The following is a 20,041-nucleotide window of genomic DNA, read 5'->3' as shown; positions in this document are numbered from 1 at the left end:
TAACTAACATTTCCAAATTGGGAGCGAGGACAAAGCCCTTTACTGGGTTTTTAAGGTTATCGTTGTTGTTACTAGCTTATTGTGTATAAAGTGCTTTCTCTTTATAAAACAACACGATGAAACACACTTAGCCCCTCTCCGGACCCCCGAGTTGTGTAATACGAGAAGCGGCGGAGCACTGCTGTGGGGGTTTTACAGGCCACACAAAGGCAAGACCCTTCCTTGTTTCCGTCTGGAAGGTTGACGCTCCCTTTTCTTGTTTGGTCGGGTTTGAGAAATGCCTTCCTCTCCCTTGCGCGGGAGCCTCCAAGCCCAGGCGAAGGTGGGCCTTGTTACCTTGGCGATAGCGAGGTTGGGCTGAGAGGCCGCTCCGGCAGCCAATAGAGGCCGGGAAGGGGCGGGACCAACTGGATCTTCTGCGGCTGCGGCGGGGCTCGCAGGTTAGCGGACTGGGCGTTGGGGGTGGGGTACGGGGGTCCCGGGGGCACGCGGGGGGTCCCAGGCCGGCCCGAGACCCCTCATTAGGTGGGCACTGGCTTTGGCGGTCGGATCAGGGCTCCCAGACTGTACCCCGAAAGTTTTCATCGGGCCTTGAGTGGGGAGGAGCTGCTGGGCGAGCGGGCGGGCGGAGGCGGAGATGGCGGAGGGCGGTGGAACGCGCCGCGAGGATCGGAGCAGGGCCTGGTCCTAGGAACTCGAGGCCCCCGGCGGCCGTGATCCCGGGAGGCCCCCTCTTCCCGGGCGCTCCAGGTGGACGATGGAGAACCGGAGACTTGGGGAGGAAAGGCAGTATTTGGCCACAGGGTTTTAGGAGGCCCTGGAATGCTGAATCCAGCCCCTCACTCCATTCCTAGGTCCCGGCGGGAGGGCTCAAGGGCCGAGAGTACCGGGTATGGTGTGGCCGCCTTCCCCTTCCCGACTTCCTGTCTCTTATGCAGGTGTCCGGTCTGGCTGGCCTCCCAAGCCCGATCAGCATGAAGCTCCTATGTTTGGTGGCCGTGGTCGGGTGCTTGCTGTTGCCCCCAGCGCAAGCCAACAAGGTGAGGGAGGTGAGCCAGCAGCACCTCGTGCGCGACCACCGTGCCTGAGGACAGGGCCTCCTTCCCCCCCACCCCCCCGCCCCCAGAGGGGGCTGCTGCTCTGGCTCTGTCCCTCAGTCATCAGTGGACCATAGGTTCGGGAGTGTTCTCGCGGGTGCCAGACCGCAGGCCTTTGTAAGGGTGGAGTGAGGGGAAAGGGGTGGAGCCCAGAGACGGGTTCTGGATCAGACCAAACCTAGGTGGGATCCCAGCGAGGGAATTTGTATTTGGAGGAGTTACCTAAGTTCCCCACACCTTCCTTTGCCCCTGGATAAAATCGGGGTGGTTATAATGTCTACTGGTCTACCTAAGGACAACCAAGTAATATAGTTTGTGGAAATGCTCCTTCAGTATGAAGTCCTACACAGCTGGGAGTTTCTGTTACACGGAGGGTGACCAACCTAAGTGCTGGGACTCCTGAGAAATTTCCATTCTTTAGGGGTAAATGACCCAGAACTGGCCTTGGGTAGCTCTGTGGAATTTAAAATTCTGAAGGTCACCAAGGTTTTAAGTAAGGTTGAGTCTGAGGGTTTGCTTCCAGCCCCTCTGGGGAAATTCCTGATTGGAATGAAAGTATTTGTGATGGTGTCTTATACCCATTTCAGAGAGGAGGAACTTTCTAAGGGGTTGCTTGGGTATTCCCATGGAAATGATCCACTTTTTGTGTACCCCTGACCTTTACCTCCCCCCAGTCCTAAGCTCCGTAGTTGGAGATGGGATGGTGGTTGGGAAGGGGCTCACCTTTGCTGGACCAAGATGCACACAGCAGGTGTGGGGCCCGGTGTAGAGGGCTGTCATTTCTCTTGCCACACGCACACCCCCTGCTCTCAAGCACCTTGCTAGGGAATGGCATCCCTAGGCAGCTTTCTGTGAGTCTCATTTGCCACCTGGACAGTTTCTGTCTTGAGGGTCCTATGATATTAGCATCCTTTTTGCAGAAGTCCTTCCTTTCTGAACTTGGAGATGGGAGAGGTCAAGAGCATTTACATATGAAACAGGGAACTCAAAGTTCAAAGTCTTGCTAGAACCTGAAGCCAGGGACCCTGCCTACCATGCATTTTCTCTTCCAGAGCTCTGAAGACATCCGTTGCAAATGCATCTGTCCGCCATACAGAAACATCAGTGGGCACATTTACAACCAGAATGTGTCACAGAAGGACTGGTAAGGCGCCATACAGATTGGCTCATGGTTGATATCACTAGTTGAAGTTACAAGTGTTTAGTGGGATTCTTGGATCCCTGGAGGATAAGCTTGCTCCTTCATTCCCACTAGAGCATACAATGGACTGTTTTGTCCATGGTCACACAGCCAGTTGGGAACAGGACCCAGGCATCTTGAATTCTAGCTGAGGGGTTCCTGGTCAGAGAAGTGGATTTTGTTATTTTGCTTTGATTTGGGTGTTTCTTAGTAATGCAAAATGGTCACAGAAATTGGGCGAGGTAGATAGCATGCCCACATGCATAGGACCTTTGGTGTACTTTTGCAAAGCTCTGTTACGTGTGTTATTCTGTACCAGTGTCATTAATGCCTTGTAAGGTAGCTGGGATAGATTGGGATAGGTAGTGTTTCCTTTTTATAATTGCAGAGACTAAAACTCAAAGGGGAAATTTCATTTATACTTCTGGAGTCCTGAATTCATTTCTGGATGCTTCCCTTTAAAAAGGAGAAAAAGAAGCTCAGATTCATTCAGAGAAAGGAGACCAGCTTGGTAAAGGGAAGTTTCAGCACCATATCCTAGAAGGAGTGGCTTAAGGGAGGCTTGAAGAGGAAAGGGCTTGGAGACATCTGGTGGCTGACAAGACCAGGAGCAGTGCTGGCATGCTCTGGGAAGTGGGGCACATGGCAGTGGGCATCAGTTCTGTTCAATGTGGTTTTTTAGTGTAGAATTGGAGCCAGTAGAAACAGCTTCAGGCGTAGCTTCAGAGAAACAGATGTAAGTGTGAGGTGAGGAAGTGTTTCTAATCCAGGCTATTTTAAGAGCTGGGAAGCCCCATCCTTGGAGGGATCTGAGCACAGATGGGGTGATTCTTTGCTAAGGGCACTGTGGAAGGGATTCGCATCACAGAGAGGGGGTGTCCCAGTTAGGTTCCCTGCTTGGTTGTGCGTTAATATCAGGCTTTGAGGAAATATCAGGCTTTGAGGAAATACAGATTCCCAGCACCACCTGCTCCCAAGATTGGGGGTTTCGTTGTTTTCTTTCTTCTCAGGTTTATTGAGATCCATTAGACATAGCACTGTAAGTTTAAGGTGTACAACTTGATGGTCTGATGGATATACGTATGGTGAAATGTTACTACGGTAAGGTTAGTGATTACCTCTGTCACCTCCAATAATTACCGTGTGCGTGTGTGCGCGCGCACGTGTGGTGAGAACATTTAAGATCTGCTCTTTTCACTTTCAAGTATATGATATGGTGTTAACTTTGGTTTCCCTGCTGTGCATTCGATCCCCTCCCCCTACAATTTGAATTCAGGAAATATCAGGGAGCAGGAGTAACATTCTCTTAAAGTTCCTTAGGTGGTTATGGGGTTGGTTCAGCACAGCCTTTGGGAAATTGGAACTTCTCCAGTTCTGAGTTAGTCAGTGATTTTCCGAGAGGCAGACTGGCTAGACGTGTGGATTCGGGATCTGGCCTGCTTGGCTTCAAATCCAGGTTGGCCCCTTGTTCATCGGGAGACAAGTGACTTCTTGATGTCCAGTGTACCTCAGTTTCCTCATCTGTAAGATGGATGACAGTATTTTGAGTACTGAGTGTGTGTGTGTGTGTGTGTGTGTGCGCGCGCGCGTGTGCACGCGCGCTTGTACATGCCTGTGTCATTAGAGCACTTAGGACAATGTCTGGCACATAGTAAGTGCTGTATAAATGTTAGCTAATATTAATATATATTATCAGGCCTTGTTAGAGGTCACACAGATACTCATCATAAGACAGCCCAGCCCCAGAAAACTGGAGCTGCTCTCACAGCAGACTGTTTGCGTCTTGCTTCGCCTGTCCTGATGGATTCACAAAGCCCTAAGACGCGAAGTCTTGGAAGGAGCCCCTGTGACCTCCTTGTACGTTGCAGTTATAGCTCAGATGACATGACTAAATAAATTGAGAGACTGTCTGAGCCCCACAGCAGATAGTAAGGCTGCCTCCTAGAGGCAACAGCAGATTTTAGTAGCCCTGTCTCTGGCCCCAGGGGATAGTATGGCCTGCAAACCCAGGCTTGGATGCCCGAGAGAAGGGAGTGCTGTCCAGACCTCTCAGGCTAGATTTTATTTTCTAATCCTTACAAGTCAGAATTAGGGGATCCCCCAAAGAACAATCTTAAATTGAGAACTTGGAGACAGTTCCATTAAGGATAGTAGGTGGAAACTGAGGCTGGGCAGGATTCTAGGACCCAGTGACAACATTGGTGACATCCCTGTAGCGGTGGGGTAGGGCTTGACCTGTGGTCTTCCAGCCCCCCTGGCATGGGCCAGAAGAGACCAGTCTTCAGGTCTCTGCCACTGTCACTGCTCTGCTTCACTTGGGTCCATGGCTGGGAAAATACTCGCGCCCTGTGTTGTGGGGAGCGAAGCCAGAACTGTCTGAGCTGTGGGCTTCACAGGTGACCTCATTTACGTTCCCGCGTTGCTGGTGTTCTACCGTCTAGTGCTGGGAGTTTATAACCACCCCTGCAGGAGGGCAGAAGCCCTAACAGTGATGCTCTGTTGGTGGGTCTGCCCAGGAGAGACGTGGCAGAGGCATCCCAGAGTGGGAAGGAACCAAGGAGGTTAGTTCAGTGTCTTTCTGACTTCTAGAGATCAAACCTTTCTAGAGACAGTCTGCATTGGAAACATAATATGTGAAACAAAATCAGACCTGGCACCGAGAGAGACCGGTCCCTCAGCCCCTCCGTCCACTGCCTTCTTGCCCAGTGGCTCCTGGGGTACCTGAGGGAACACAGCCTGAAAGGCACTGATGAGTTCAGCCTCCGTTTGTAAAGGAGGAAATGGGGACCCAGAGAGTATAAGTAAATTTCTTGCCATCACAGAAGACGTGGCGGAGCAGAGAATTAAACCCAGTTTATCTTTCTCTGTAGACCTCGCCCTTAATGTCCTCTGACCAGTCCTTGAAGTCTTTCGGTACCACCGATCCCCGGAAGGTAAATGAAATCCTTAGAGAGCAAGATCATGTTTAGGGTTTTACCGACTTGCAAGAGGCCAGAGACAGCAGAAAGATTTCAGCTTTCCATTTACTGTTCCCTGAACCCTTTTACAGCCTATTTCTGTAACAGGATTCCAGTTTGAAGAACCTGGGTTCACTCCTCCCAGCTGCCGCTGCCACGCCCCCTGGCTTGCCCTTGGTGGGGAGTGCACATATCCCACTGCAGCACTGGAGCGGCCTTCCAGACCAGAACCCCGTGTGGCTCAGAAAGGGAGGCATCTGGTCCTCAGAAGGCTTACAGGGACTTCCTGGAGAACAGAAGGTCCCAGCAGTGATCATCAGTGCTGTGCATGAACCTGGCCTTGTCCATCAGCTCCTCCCAGAGGGGCAGTGTGCAGGGTCTAGAAATGGTGCAGTTAGTTACATAGGAGACCCACTCACGCAGCAGGGAGTGATGTGTTAAAGTTGTTACCCAGAGGTGGAACTGGAATCATCAGGGGTTTAGAGGAAATGGGTGCTACATACTGGATTTTTAAGGGGAACAGAGGCTTTTAGAGGACATCTCATTTTTACTTCCACACCTGATCTTCACGTCACTTGTCTTTGATGCTTCTGCCAGCAGCCCAGCCTGAGTCTGGAAGGACCCTGGGATAGCTCAGAACAGGCCTGGTTGTTTGCAGAGACCTGAAGGACCTGTTATGCGATGCTGTTAACTGAAGTCACCCGGCTGTACATTCGACCTGCTGACCACAGGTCAGGGCCCCCGGCCACCACCAACTATAGGGGTGTTGCCAGTGTTGTCGCTGGGGCCTAGAATCCTGCCCAGCCTCAGTTTCCACCTACTACCCTTAATGGAACCATCTCCAGGTTCTCCCCACTGACCCTTGCAGGATTCCTGTCAGAGCTGGAAGGGCCCTAAAGGTCATCTGGTGCAACCCCTGCAACCCGGAGAGGAGGACATAGGCGCAGAGCCCCAGACCTGGCTGTCCTTTGCAGTGTGATGCCTGGTTTGCCTCTGCGAACCTCTGTGAGTGTGGTTGACTTCCCCCAGTGGTAATGGTCAAGGTGCATTCTCGAGGTCATTTGCTTACTGTGGTCTTGAACCGTACCTGTTGAAACCCACTGATCTGAAGAAGGCCGGGACCTTTCGAGAGGCCCAACTAAAGAGCTGAGCACAGACACAGGCCCCCTGAGACGGAGTGTCACATGGAAGGATGAGCCGAGGATCGGGATTTGGGTCCTGACCTCATTGTGGTGGCAATGCCCCTTTGCCTTCCTGAGCTCACTGCCCTCTTTCTAAATGTGGGGCTCACCTTGGTTGGGAGCACTGTTCGGTAAAGGTGGGCTAAGTGGCCGCGCCCTCAGAACACCCTTGGCAGTAGCTTGCTCACTGGGCCTCCTCCCCGAGCCCTGCTCTGCCAGCCCTGCGCTGGGTGCTGAGGCCTCTGTCCTCAAGGAACTTAGCATCTCCCCAGGGAGACCGTACAAATAAGGGTGGGATGACAGCACAGTTCGGTCAGTGCTGTGACGGGATGAGCGCTGGGAGCTGGCCGCTGTGGGGAGAGGTCAGATCTCGGGGCTGGATCTCGAAGGACGTATAGGGGTTCAGAGCATGGGAAGGGGAGGTGGCAAAGCCACGGATTCCTGCAGGAGGCAGGAGACGTGTCAAGGAGAGGAGCATGGCTCATTGAGAGAAGAGTCCAGATCAGCAGAGCTAGAGGAGGGGGTGTGGGGTGAGGAGTGGCAGGGATGGTAGGGAGGGAGGCAGCCTGGACTGAGATGGAGCCGTGGGCGCCCCAGGGGGAGCAGCTCAGTTGGCCTCAGCCTGGAGGCCCTGTGGAGGCCTTGACCAGCTTTAGACTTTAAGCGGGGGTGACGTGACGGGAGTTTCGTTTGCTCACACCGCTCAGCTGCTGGGTGAAGAAGGTGATACAGGCGGTGGGGCGTCTGGGGCTTTGGTCCGAGGACAGAACGATGAGACCTTGAGCTAAGACAGGACAGTGGGAGCCAATAGAGAAGGTGGATCTTAGGAACTTTTAAGGAGGTAAAATCACGGGCATTTGGTGGATACATAGGTGAGGGGAGAACGGAGTGTCAGAGGTGGTTGCCGGTTTGGGCTTGGTCAGCGGAGTGGACGGTCGGGGTGCTCTCTGCCGTTGGGGACATAGCCCCGGGAGCTGGGCCGGAGCGATGGAAGGGTGACTGGGGAGCGTGAGGCCCCTGCGGGCCGTCTCTGTGGTGCCTGGTGGGCAGCTGGACGGAAGGGTGCCAGGGGGTGGTCCTGAGTAGGGATTCCAGTCTCCGACTCCACTCGAGGCCTCCCCAGCTCTGACTTGGAGATCTTGGGACTGGGTGAGCCCATGTGGAGGGGGCAGAGCACAGCATGGGACACAAAGGCAGCTGAGGGCGGCAGGTCCGCATGTAAGTGCACTTCTGAGAGCTGGTTCTGGTGGGCCGGTGGTTTGGGAACAGGGTTGGGAAGGGGGTTTTCACCTCGGCCTCCCCTCCCCTCCCGGGCTGCCGGCTGCTGGTGGCCCTGCTTCCACCACCCCCGTCTGTCTCTTTCCAGCAACTGCCTGCACGTGGTGGAGCCCATGCCGGTGCCCGGCCATGACGTGGAGGCCTACTGCCTGCTGTGTGAGTGCAAGTACGAGGAGCGGAGCACCACCACCATCAAGGTAGCCTGGGGCTCGGGGCATGGGCCCGTCCCACTCCCTAGCTGCCCGGTACCCTCAGTCTTTTCCTGTATCCTGGAACGTTCCAATTCGCTGTGGGTCTGGCTTCTGGACTGGCTTGTCACAGACACAGGGGCCTGCTTCCTACACCTGCTTGGAGCCAGCTCTGTCCTCAGACATCTGTCTAGTGGCTCCTGTTACATGGGGGGCTGGGAACCTGGGAGCGGCGCTTCATGTCACTTTTTTTCCTCCTGTTCTTTCCGATTTCCCCCTTCTCTCTTCCATTCATTCAGTAAGCCTCTTTCGGTGCCTTTATGTTCCGGGCAACATGCCAGATACTGCTAACAGAGCAGTAAGGCCGCTCTCCCAGAATACCCCATCTAACTGAGCTTTCAGAATGGCCTCAGTCTCCCGAAAAGCCCCCTGAGGGCTGTGCACCAGGGCAAGGTGTCCACGTGGTGGGACCTGGGCAGGAAGGGCTTTGGCCCCGAACCTCGTTCTTGCCGGCTGTTGGGTGAATTTGGGAGAGAAGCAGTAGACGTGACCACAGTAGCGAGTGAGTGTCCTTTCCTCTGCCGCTGGGCGGGCTCCATGGGACCATGGCAAATGCTAGCAGAAGCTCATCCACCCAGAGCCTCCCCCGGGGTCTTCTAGTCTGGGCTCTAACTCCTGAGCCAGGCCCCACGTACTGATTTCTAACTTGAGCTCTTCCTGACCAGGTTTTCAATTTACTTCTGCTAGTCCTATGGAGAGTTTAAAAATAGCATCCAGAAGGGAATTGAGGATTTTAAGGCACTGCCTAATCCCTCAGGTTTCTCCTTCTGAGGCTCAGGAAGGGAGGTGTTGCTCCTTGCTATTGTCCTGCCCAGACCAGGGAGCTGGCAGCTCCTTCCCTGTCTTGTGGTCCTCTGTGTTCTTGCCTTTCTAATGGGAAGCACCTGCCTGTCCCCCACCTCTCAGTCTTCACCCCATCAAGCTGTGCAGACTCAACTCTTTTTATCTTCCCTCCTGAGCCAGCCCCTCCTGGGGCCTCTTTCTCCTGCTCTGAACATGCCCCAGGGCCCACCCTCCGGGGACCAGATGGCTGAGACTGAATGCTGAGCCAAGTGTCGCCTCTCCCTGTTTGGCAGAAAGGGACTTCCCAATACGGGGACCTCATCAGACACACCTCCTAATCCCCCAGGTTTCCCTCCAGTCCTCCTCCCTGTGAGCCGCCATCATCTCCCAGCTTCAGCCTGCTAGAGACTCCACCTCCCTTCCCCTTGCCCTTCTCAGGGTACTGGCAAGAGGTCTGACCTCGCCCTATTTAAAGAGGTGTGAACACGGAAACCCCAGTCAGGGAGGAAGCAGGTGCAGTTGACCTTGACCTTTGAGCTGAGCTTTGACCTGAAAGTCCCAGGGTTTTTCTCTTCCTTTTATCGCTCATTACAGTCCCTTTGGGGCCAAGGCTGAAGTCACAGGCCAGTGATGGCCAGGTATTGTGGAAGTAGAGAAAGCATATGAGCCAGAGTTAGTAAATCTGAGTTCAGGTTTAAAAACCTCTACCATTTGCTGACCTTGGGACCTAGGCTCCTGGCTCTCAGGTGAGTACTGGCCGCGCAGTGGACACTTGGACACGAGCAAAGGTGCTTCTTTGGTCTCAGTAACAGGTGTATTCGTGATGCCACTATAGGGGCTGTGGTGCTGAATGTCTTGGAGAGTTCTGTCTTAAGTGCCCAGAGCACCGCACTGGGAAGCACTGAATTCGCCTCACTGAATCTGTCTTTTCTGTGAAATGGAAGTTACTCCAGCTTGTGGGACTCCATGTACGGAAGAAGTTTGCCTCTCTGCTACTGGCTGTCACCTCCATACAGGACCTCCAGCCTTTAGGGCACACCTTCTTGCCAGCCTGTCCCCCCTCCGCCCATGGGTGTGTCCTCTCAGGACTGGAGCTCCCCATACCATCCTGCTCCTGGCAGTGGGGAGTGAGCCCCCATGCCCTGCGGCTTGGCCTCAGGCCTCTCCCCCAGCGGGTACTTTCCTGTTCTTACTTTGTGTTCCTTTGCTTTCCCCCCTTCCTTAGAGATAGCCATGTAGGCCCCATTTCTGCACTCCCCACCCCAGGAGCATCTTGGGGTGTCAGGATCCAGATGCCTTCCTTCACAATCTGTTTTTATGTCCGCTGTTCTTGTGGGATCCCCTCGGTTTAGGGCAGAGATGATAAATATGTGAAATAGGGCACCCCGTCCCTTCTTTCTTTGCCTCCAAGCCCACAGCCTGCAGGACCTTCCCCAGTGTGGCACTCGAGACAGCCACTGTCCCTGAATGCGTGTGGCCACCCTGGCCCGGGGCGTTGGTTCACAGGGCAAGCTGGCTCTCTCCCTTAGGTCATCATTGTCATCTACCTGTCAGTGGTGGGGGCCCTCTTGCTCTACATGGCCTTCCTGATGCTGGTGGACCCTCTCATTCGGAAGCCGGATGCGTACACTGAGCAGCTGCATAATGAGGAAGAGAATGAGGTAACCGGGTTTCTGGGTGCTGGGGCCCTGCCAGTCCCTCTGCCCACACACAAGGGAGTCCTGGGCTCCAAGCCTGCAGGTCCCCAGGGCAGAACCACAGTAGCATCGTGGAGGCCCATGCGGGGATCTGCCCTCACCCCCACCATGCTCCAGTTGGCTCTTCTCCTATTCAGTGTCCTACACGTCTCCCAGACTCCAGAATTTTCCTCAGCAGGGAACGGATGAAGCAGGACATGGCCCTGCAGTGTTGCTGATGTCTGGCATCAGCCTCCATGTATACATTGGGGGAGCCCTCTGTCCCTGTCATGCTGCCTTTCCAGGCTGAGGGGAGACAGACCGAGCTGGGCCAGCCACTCATAGACAACCATATCCTGGGTGCTCAGACACTGGTGTTGAGTCGGTAGATGTGGAGAGAGCAGGTTTGTTCTGTAGGGACTCCGTGAACGTCTGTTGAGCGCCTGCTTGAGGCAGAGCGCAACCTGGGTGCCTTAAGGGAAAAGCCGGACTTTAAGGGCCAATGAGGAGTAAGGTCGACAGCGGTTCTGAGGTGCTTGAGGAATCTGGAGCATTTCGAGGCTAAGGTAGGCATGTAGGAGTAGTGGCCAACAGAGCTGGCCAGATTAGACCAGATTATTTTTGGCCTCGAATGTCAGGCTAAGGAGTTTCAATGCGATTAGATAAAGAAGGTGGGGACCCATTGACTCTAGGCCACCTGCAAATGCCTCAGGTCAGGGTTGCTGGGGGTCAGGCCAGGCCTGGCTAGCAGCCACTGTCACCCTCCTCCATCTGTCCCCAGGTTGAGGGGTTACAGGTGCCCTGCCGAGGAAGCCCTCGGTGGGACAGAGGGGGGCGGTGGTGAACGGCTCTTGTTGGGAGCGAGAGGCAGTGTGCGCGCGCAGCTGGCCCGGCAGGGGTGCGATGAGTGGGCTGTGTGCTGCGTCCTCACCCCTTGTGCCCGGAGCTGTCCCCTTGTGGGACCACACAGCCCCCACAGTGGCCTCAGAGCGGAGGTACCCAGAGGCAGGGCAGGCCTCACTGCCCTGCTGCCTTGAGGATGGGCTCTGGGCAGTTGGGCAAAGCACAGAGCAATCTGTCTGCACCGACCTTAGTGCCTGCCTGCTGCTAGAAGATGCGGTGTCTCCAGGCTGAGGGACGGGGTGCGCGGACCCGCACACGTACGGCGGGGCCGATAGGGTGATGCTGCTCAGCCCCGTCCTGGGAGATCAAGTTGAAGCAACTGAGGCATGTTTGGCTCGAAAAACCCAAATCAAGCTCCAGGAGGTTCGTGATAGCGGCCTTGCGACGTTGGGGGGGGGGGCTTAGTCTTGCCTCGATAAAGCTAAGGGTGCAAGGACCCCACGGGTGGGAGTTAAGGGGGAGATTTAACAAGAGTCTTAGTGACTCCTCCTCAGTGACACCGTTGATGATGGGTTGGGTGGGCGAGTGTTTGGGGTCACTGGAAGTCACCAGGCATCAGCTGAGCTCACAGTGTAGACATGTCAAGCATGGGACTGGAGATGGGGAAGGTCGGGTCTTCCACTGAGAGGGTCCTGGGCTCGGATCTCCGTGTGCAGCCACTGGGTGTCGTGGGTCTGGGCCGGCACAAGCACGAGAACGAGGCTGGCGAGGACAGAGGCCGGGCCATCCCACGGGCTCTGTTGCTTGTCCTGGGTGTGTGGCCGGACTGTTCCCGGCCTGTCCCCAGTCTCCTGCTGATGTGAGTTTGGCCAGAGCGGGAGCAGGGAGGATGGGCCTCGCCCCTTGGAGCTGGGGACTGGGGGGTTGGCGCTGGCAGTTGGGTGGTCTGTGTTCAAGAGGAAACCTTGCGTGCCTACCTGGTTATTAACGTGCGGTAATAGCAGCTCTGATGGGGAGGAGCTTCGCTAATAACACTGGGCGATTAGGGGTAAGGTGGTAATTGCAGTCCTGGCTGGGGGAGTAATTGAGAGATGCGGCCCGTGATTACACAGCCCATGCTGCGATTGTTCTGGAATGCATGGCTCTTGGGCATGGCCTTGTTGTATCTCCTGTCGTCCTGGATGTGGTGCCAGAGGGGAGGGCAGCCTGCCGTCTCTGGGTCTGGGCCCAGGCCCCTCTCCCCCAGGAGACTCCGAGGCTTAAGCCAGAGCTGCCTCTGTGTGAGGGGGCACTCAGGGGAGAGGAAGGGTTGGATGTGGCCATCCGGTTCTGAGAGTAGATCCCCAATCCAAGCGTGTCCATTCCCTGGGTGCAGACTTTGGCTGAGTAAGGAGGATTGTCCTACCAGGAAGTGCTCTCGGGCCACATATCCTCAGGGCCTGCAGGGGTGGTGGGGGCACCGTAGGCAGCTCAAGCCGAAGCTGGCAAGCCCATGCTACCCACTGTGGGGGAGACTCCCGCCCCGGGAGTGGGGGGCAGTGACACCCCCTCACCTGCTACCCTGATGTTCTAGAAGGAAATAAAAGGTGTTGAGTTCCGATGCCCCTGACCTGAGGCGCAGCCATCTCTGCACAAATAGCGGTGGGCGGGGCAGAGCACAGCTCCCCGGTACCTGGAGGTGATTAAGGGAACCCCTCGGGACAGCTGTGAGTGGGGTCTGCCTACCAGCTCAGCACCCTTAGCAAGCTTTCCCCCCCAGCACTTGGCCCAGCTCTCCATCCCCTCACGTCATGATTCCGTGCAGGGCCCCCACCTTGGGCATCCCTAGGTTATCCCTCCCGGGGGTTCAGCAGATCCATTTTTCTCCCATGCATGGGGCTTCTCCTCTTCCCACTGGCCCCTCAACTCCACTGTGTGGGTTTATGGAGCTCAGGTCTGCCCTGGGGGGTTGAGGCCCCAAGACAGAGCCCAAGCCAAGTAAATGAGCTGGGACGCAACGGGCAAGATCAGGAGTCCAGCCATGGCCATTGGGGAGAAAGTGAGGGGCTTGGGAGGCTCTTTACTAGACAGGGACTGGGGACTTCTTCTCTTCCGGTTAGTCTGGGAGGGAAGGCTTCCTGGCAGGGGGTCTTCCGAGCCAGCTCAGAGGGGGCATAGGGAGAGTGACAGCTCAGCTGCTCTGGGGACACTAGGATCAATAGACCTCATCTCTGCAGAGACCCAGTGGCCCTAACCTTGGATGGTGGCGGGGGGACTCTGCTGACCCACCTGTCTCGGTGCACATGGGGCAGTGGGGTGGGGTGGGGTGGGGGGCAAGGAGAGCAGGTCCCAAGGCCACCTGGCCAAACAGCGGTAGAGCCAGGGCTGAAGCTGTGTCTTTGGGGTATTAGTGGTCTGGACAGTGTTTCCCTTAAGAAGGAAGCAAGAAGGATGGGGTCTGCCCTGGGGTGTAAGGGATCTAGCGTTCACTCTGAAAAGAAGAAAGTTGGAATGGGACCTCTCAGGTTCTTTGGAAGTTTGCCCAGGCCCATGTAGTGTAACTCAGTGACCTTGAGGAGGAAACTGTCCAGGCTCCCTTGCCCCTGCCCCACCCCCTACCCCAAGTCTGGGATCCAATCAGACATGAGATCTGGGGATTGGACCACTTCCCAGGTTTGGGGGCCCTTGGCTCCATTCTCCCAAATCCTGTAGCCAAGAGCTCTCCTGCCCTGGGGCGAGAGGTCTGGAAGAGGAAGGGAGGCCTCCCCCGCAGCCCCAGCCCCAGCGCCGAGGAGGGAGATGAAAGCCTGTCGTGTTCCCTTTGAAAGTGCTGGCAGGCCTCAGTGAGCCCTGATTGCTGAGCGCTGCCTCCCCTGGGATTCCCAAAGCATTAGGCTTAATCCCCAGGCTCAGACACCCTTTGAAAGGAGGAAGCAAGCGTGTTTGCTGCGACAGAAACGGCAAACAGAGCTTTTTAGATGTACGGGTTTGGCCCTCTTTGAAGAGCGAGAAATAAGGTTTTCCATGAGGCTCTCGGTGTCTCTGCTGCTTGCAGCGTGGGCCCCCTGAGCTCTCAGGGGTCCTCAGAGCTCTCAGCTCTCTGGGCTGGGTACGGTTCTGCCCCCCCCCACCACTGGGGTGAGAGGGATGTGTGGAGAACCCAAAGAATGGTGATGGTAACCTGGGGTCGTGACGGAGCCAGGGTGACGAGAAGGCTCAGGGCTTCCGGGACGGCCTCCCTTCCTGTCCAGGAGTGGTCAGGCAGCACTGTGTGCCGAGGGCCCTCTCCCTGGGAGGCTGGCAGAGAACCCTGAAGGAGACACTGATGGGGACACTTCTCTGGGGACGGACAGAAGTGTGTGTGATTCAGTAGCCATTTCTAGAGCGTCCGGTGGGAGGCTCCCAGCACCGTTGTCAGGAGCAGGGCTTTAGAACCACAGCTGTGGGTCCGACTCCGACTCTGCGGTTACTGGCCGTGGCGCGTAATCTCTGAGTGTGCCTTTCCCCATGTGGATTGGATGTAGTTGTTCTCACCGCGCCTCACCATGAGGATGTGCCTGCCAGCTTGACGGGTGTTTGTTCGTCCTTAAGGATGAGAGATTCGGTGGGGTCCGAACACATCAGCAGCGCGGTGGTTACTGGAGGGGAGGCCTGGCGCAGCTTGAGCAAAGCCTGGGCGGTGAGGGGCTGCCGTGTGGACCCGGGGGGCTGCGGGGCTGGGGCCGCGGGGGCATTGAGGCCGGGGGTATGTGCTTCAGCCAGAGCAGGGGCCAGGGTGCTGTGCCCACACGGGTTCTATCTGTGGTCACTGAGTCAGCAAGCAGGATGTCTGCGTGGGGACATGGCATTGTGGGCTGTCCTAGGAGGATGGCTGGCAGGTGTGGGAGTCAGAGCTCTGCAGCAGAGAAGCAGTGGGATTTGGCTGCTGCAGGAAGGATTTGGATTAAACTTGGAAAACTGAGGGAGGCCATGTAGTCCCCTTTCGAGAGGGCTTTGTGCCCGGGCCATTCCGAGCTGTGTGAGCAGGTGAGTGACGGCGCTGCCTGTCCTGCCCCTACTCCCGGGACTGGGGAGGGGTGGGGGAGTGCAGCTCTAAGTGGCGGTTCTTTCCCTCCATCCCCTTGTCCGCAGCCCCGTGCTGGGTGCTGACTCGGAGGCAGTGCTCCTGCATGGGAAGGCCAGCTTTCCTCCGGGCTGTGTGGACGGTGTTCGTCAACTCTGGCCTGTGCACACTAGGATTTGGGGCCTCCCAGGCCCAGAGAGGAGGGTCCCCGATTCCCGGTGCCTTTACCAGCGCTTTGTGCTTACTCTGATCTCGTGGAAAGATACTGGCTGGCTTCTTTGTTTTTCCATGTTGGCTCCCTCCTAGGAGCCACCAGCCAAAGAAGCAGCCAGCAGAGTGCTGGGGCGAGAGAACACAGACATGGGTTCCAGCTCCCGCTCAGCTGCTACAGAGCCGTGTGACTGGGGCAGCGAGGGGACTTCTCTCCCGTGGCCTCAGCTTCCTTGTCTGCAGACGGGAGTAGTGCCACCCAGTCCCCCCTCGCCTGGGCGTAATCCACGTCAAGTACGTAACAGAGCCCCTGGCACACAGTGACCCCTGTCCTCACCATGCTATTCTGGTCCCTTTGGGCACCCCTTGACACCCTGTCAGGACCCAGATGCCTTCCTCCCCTCCGAATGGCCCTCCTGCTACCCTGTGTTGCCCGGAGCCCCCGCCTCAGAGGGAAGGGGCTCAACGAGGTGTGATTTCTCTCCGGCCTCCAGCTGCCGTTCGGCAGCAGAACAGGCAAGATGAGGCCCCACTCTGCGCTTCTCTAGAACAGACGTGGAAGCTTTAATACCTTTTAATCAGACTATTAGCAATGGAAACACGGAGCCTCTCAGCAGCAGCTTTCCCCCACTTAGGAGCTGTTTGTTAGGACTTTACATGAAGGGGAAACAAATGACGCTGTGGTCATGCGGTAAGTTTCAGCGTGTTCCCTAATGCTCTGCTCTTGGCTTCCCCTGCCTTCCCCTCCTCAAGACGTTCTCTCGAGCTGCAGAGCCGACAAGGAGGAGCTGGGCTGGAGCCGGCCCATCCCTCCCGGCCTGCCTCCCGGGCTCACACCCCGGCGCTGCTCGTGGGACCCAGAGGGACAGGATGAGAGGTGGGGAGGGAGAGAAGCCCCTCAGGCCCCCGAGGCCAGGACAGCCAGGTCCTGGTGGGCCCACAGCTTCCCCAGGGGGACTGCAGTGTCCACCTCCCCTCCCCGGGCACCCAGAGGCTTGTCCTTGACTCCCCCTAGCTCCCAGCTGGTGCATCTGAACCAGGAAGGGACGGGATCAAGTGGTGCGGGGCCGTGGTCCTTCTTCAAAGGCAGCTCCCTCGGGCAGTGGTCTGCCAGCATCTTCCCCTTCCTCCTGCCTCGGAGACCCCAGAGCTGTCATGTGGCAGGAGGAGCTGCTGCCGGGAACTGAGCACGTGCTGTGTGCCGGGCACCGCGAGACGCTCTCCTTGCATGGCCTGCTGGAGAGGCAGCCCCGGCTGTCCCCATCCCACCGACAGGGAAACAGCTCTGAGAATGAGCTAGCTCTCCCGGGGTCCTGTTCCAGCAGCTGTGAGACCAAAATTCAGAGCCGGGTTGGTTGGATTCCACAGGTTAGCCCCTGAGCTGAAGTGTAGGGAGGAAGAAAACAAAACCTTTTCTTGAGCTCCTGCTCCGCGACGGCCAGCATCCTGAGAACTTGATGTATATGATTTTATTTAATCTCGTACCCATCTCCTCATCCTAAACCGTGTTTTTCAAAGTACGGGTCGCAAGCCGTTAGGTCATGAGATCAGTTGTGAGTCATAACCAGCGTTTTTTTAAAAACGAAGGAGAGCAGAGCAGGGAGTATCAGAATGCCTCATACTAATTGTCTCACAAACCTCTATCCTGTGTGCGTATGTGTGTGCACACCCACGGGGTCATCGGGTGCGTGTCGTGCCTATGGACAGTGCAGTCAGAAAAGTCTGGAAAGACTGGCTGTATTAAATTGAAGCTTGGAGAAACAGTCACTTGTCCAGGGACCCAAAGCCACCAGGTGGCTAAGACTGTCCTTCTGAGATGGGCCCCCAGGGGGGCTGGAGTGGGGTGGGATCTGAGGCTGGGAGAAGTTGGCCCCTGGGAGCCAAGCCCCAGAACCCAGGAGTCCCAACTCTGGGCTCAGTGCGCCCCCTGCCTGACGCTGTGGGCACCTGCGTGCTTGGTGTGGCTGGGCTCCTCAGCTCTGCAGGGCCCAGGAAGCCTTCCTCTGGGCCCTGGACCCGGGCCCCCAGGGAGGCAGTGTCCCTCATGAAACAGTGACTCAGAGCTCTACAGCAACAGTGAACTATCTCCCAGCCTCACCCCTAGCTGGCCACCTCTGCAAGTGCCAGCTCTCTCTGCCTTCCCTACCTCTGCCTACCTCCCCCCCAATTCTCCCCAGCCTGGCAGCTGCAGGGCGACAGAAGCTGTGCCAGCGCGGGGCATCAGAAGCAGAGTTGCATTTACTGGGCGGCTCTGGGCTTAGAGAGGTGTGCTAATCCCTTAAGAGATGTGTGGCAGGAGATGAGAGGCAGGGAGAGTGAGGGAGGAAATCCCCACGGGGGTGTGGGCCTGGCCCTCGGCTCTAATTCCCCCCAAAGATCAGGTTGGGGTCCTGCAGGAAATGCACGGGCTCTGGAGCTTCAGAGGCGGCGAGGTGGTAATTAGGGGAGCTGCTGCTTTTTACAACGGGAGAGGTTCTGAGAGCAGAGGAGAAGGGGCTCAGCAGGGCACACAGAGAAGGAGCTGAGGCACCGTAATCCCTCTCAGAGGAGAGGGGCCAGGGCAGGCTCTGGAATGGGAGTGCTGGGGTTGAGTTCCAACCCTGTCCGACTCCCTGAGTGAGTGACATCCCTTCTTTCAGCTGGGTGAAAGTCAGGAGCAGTCAGCTGGGCGTCCCAGTCACTGGTGGAGCAGGTCCCATGCAGACTCCTCGGTGGGCCCGTCTTCCCCGCTGGCACGCATGTGCTTCCTGCCCAGGCAGCTGGGCCCAAGCCCCTTGGCCTCCCAGCTGTCCCTGGGCCATGGCTGGCAGGACGGGGGAGTTCTGCAACCTGCTGCCCGCGCTGGGGCACACTGGTGCATTTCCTGGAGCCACAGAGGGCATCCGGCTTCTGCGCTGACCCAGTGAGGTCCCGAGTCCCAACAGTCAGTGTTTCTCCTGAGGGTCAGAGCCAGTGGGGTGCAGCTGGAGACCCAGCTTGAACTACAGCCGTGTGGTAACTGGAGCCCCAGATCATACTCCCAGAGCGCCCCTGTTTCCCAGGGCCTGCCCTGCCCATTCTCCAGACGCCGAGCCTGCCGCTGGCCTGGTGTGTGGGGCAAGGCCCTCCCGCAGCCCGCAGCTGGCAAGAAGGTCCAGCCTCCCAGTCTGGGGGGCTCAGCCTCTGGGATTGCTCTAAAGGCATTTTTTCCGAGTCAGGCTTCCAAGACCCGCCCTGGCCCGCAGAGCTGACTCTTCTGTCCTTTTTCTTCCCGCTGCAGGATGCCCGTTCTGCGGCGGCTGCCACTGCCTCCCTGGGGGGCCCTCGCGCAAACACTGTCCTGGAGCGCGTGGAAGGCGCGCAGCAGCGGTGGAAGCTGCAGGTGCAGGAGCAGCGGAAGACAGTCTTCGATCGGCACAAGATGCTCAGCTAGGTGGGCCGCTGAGCTTGGGCCAAGGACCAGAGGCCACGGCCAGCTTCCCGAGCTGGACGGAGCCAGAGTTCCCTTCCCCACCCCTTGGTGCTGCCCTTCCCGGGATTTCTCTTTAGAAGCCCGTGGCCTTTTTCCTTCTCCTCCCTCTCTTTAGAAAAGGTACAGTCAGCTGGTTGAATCTGGGAAGAGTGCTGAGGTCCCTGATCTCGGCTTTGCCGGCTCCAGCGCTTGGGCCTGAGGGGACGGGGGTGGCAGGCCCGAACGGAGCAGCGACGTGTCAGGTGGCCTCAGGATTGGAGCAGTCTGTACCTCCTTACTTCCCCCACTGCTACTCCTCCAGCTCCAAATCTTGGGAATATCCTTACCCTTTGCCAGATGGAGCTGGGTCCTCAAGAGCTCAGTGTGCGGGAGGAAAGCAGTCAGCATGTGCTCCGTCTCCACCGTGGGTCTTCTGGCCACCTTCCTCCCAACCCCGATACCTCAGCCCCAGCTCAGCCTGGTTCCAGCCCTCAGGACGGCTCTGATGGGACAGCTGACACCATTGAGCTGCACTGTCTTCAGGGCACACCCAGACACTTGTCCCCACCCCCCCACACACACGCTGTTCCACCAATGCACGGCAGTGCCGCTGCGCCTTGCTCCCTGTGGCCCCTGGCCCCTCACTCCCCACCCAGGAGGCCGGGCCAGCCCGCATGTCCCCGGGTCTGTGGTTGTTGAGCCAGACAGTTGGTGGGAGCATGCGACCAGGAGGCGGAGCAGTGGCTCTAAACACCACAGCTCCTGTCCTGGGACTGCCACTCCTCTCTGAATTTCATTGTACCAGTGCATGGAGAGAAAAGTTTGTCTTCCGTTGTCTGTAAACCAAGGAAGCCATCATTAAATTGTCTTATTTCTCTCACTTTCTGGATTTCAAGAGATCTAGAGAGCTGGGAGTGTTTCGCAGGTCATCTGATACATGCTGTGTCCCGGAGAGGGGACAGAGAACCTGGTCCTTACTAGGTCTGGGCAGAGAAGCAGAGCCTAGACAGTCCTGGGGACAGTGGCAGGGCCCACGGTGGGCTCCTGCAGAGGCCCGGGGCTCACCAGGATTCCCGCTTGCTTGTCGGGTGGGGACCGCTCCTCCCAAGTTCTCTC

General features: G+C 57.0%; 1 protein-coding gene across 4 annotated transcripts; it reads left to right on the top strand.

Moving 5' to 3' along the window:
- The first annotated feature begins 357 nt into the window (after positions 1-357).
- On the top strand, positions 358-19,805 carry TMEM9 (transmembrane protein 9). Of its 4 annotated transcripts, none has more exons than XM_032878232.1 (6): positions 358-440; positions 939-1,049; positions 2,150-2,241; positions 7,782-7,890; positions 10,254-10,385; positions 18,755-19,805. In XM_032878232.1, exons 2-6 carry the CDS (start codon positions 975-977, stop codon positions 18,905-18,907), a joined length of 561 nt encoding a protein of 186 aa, XP_032734123.1. In that variant the 5' UTR covers positions 358-440; positions 939-974; the 3' UTR covers positions 18,908-19,805. The 4 variants fall into 4 exon arrangements, with proteins under 4 accessions (XP_032734123.1, XP_032734122.1, XP_032734120.1 ...); XM_032878231.1 differs by lacking the exon at positions 358-440 and adding an exon at positions 452-525; XM_032878229.1 differs by lacking the exon at positions 358-440 and adding an exon at positions 631-781.
- The last annotated feature ends 236 nt before the right edge of the window (positions 19,806-20,041 follow it).

The sequence above is a fragment of the Lontra canadensis genome, unplaced genomic scaffold, assembly GCF_010015895.1.
Source record: "Lontra canadensis isolate GAN:19392208 unplaced genomic scaffold, GSC_riverotter_1.0 scaffold63, whole genome shotgun sequence".
Taxonomy (NCBI): Eukaryota; Metazoa; Chordata; class Mammalia; order Carnivora; family Mustelidae; genus Lontra; species Lontra canadensis.
This window is presented reverse-complemented; position numbering and strand designations above follow the sequence as displayed.

Coding starts and splice junctions, on each gene's coding strand:
- TMEM9 (XM_032878229.1), top strand. CDS start 758: ATGGAGAACCGGAGACTTGGGGAG. Junction 7,891..10,253: donor GGAGCACCACCACCATCAAG/GTAGCCTGGGGC, acceptor TCTCTCCCTTAG/GTCATCATTGTCATCTACCT. Junction 10,386..18,754: donor ATAATGAGGAAGAGAATGAG/GTAACCGGGTTT, acceptor TTCCCGCTGCAG/GATGCCCGTTCTGCGGCGGC.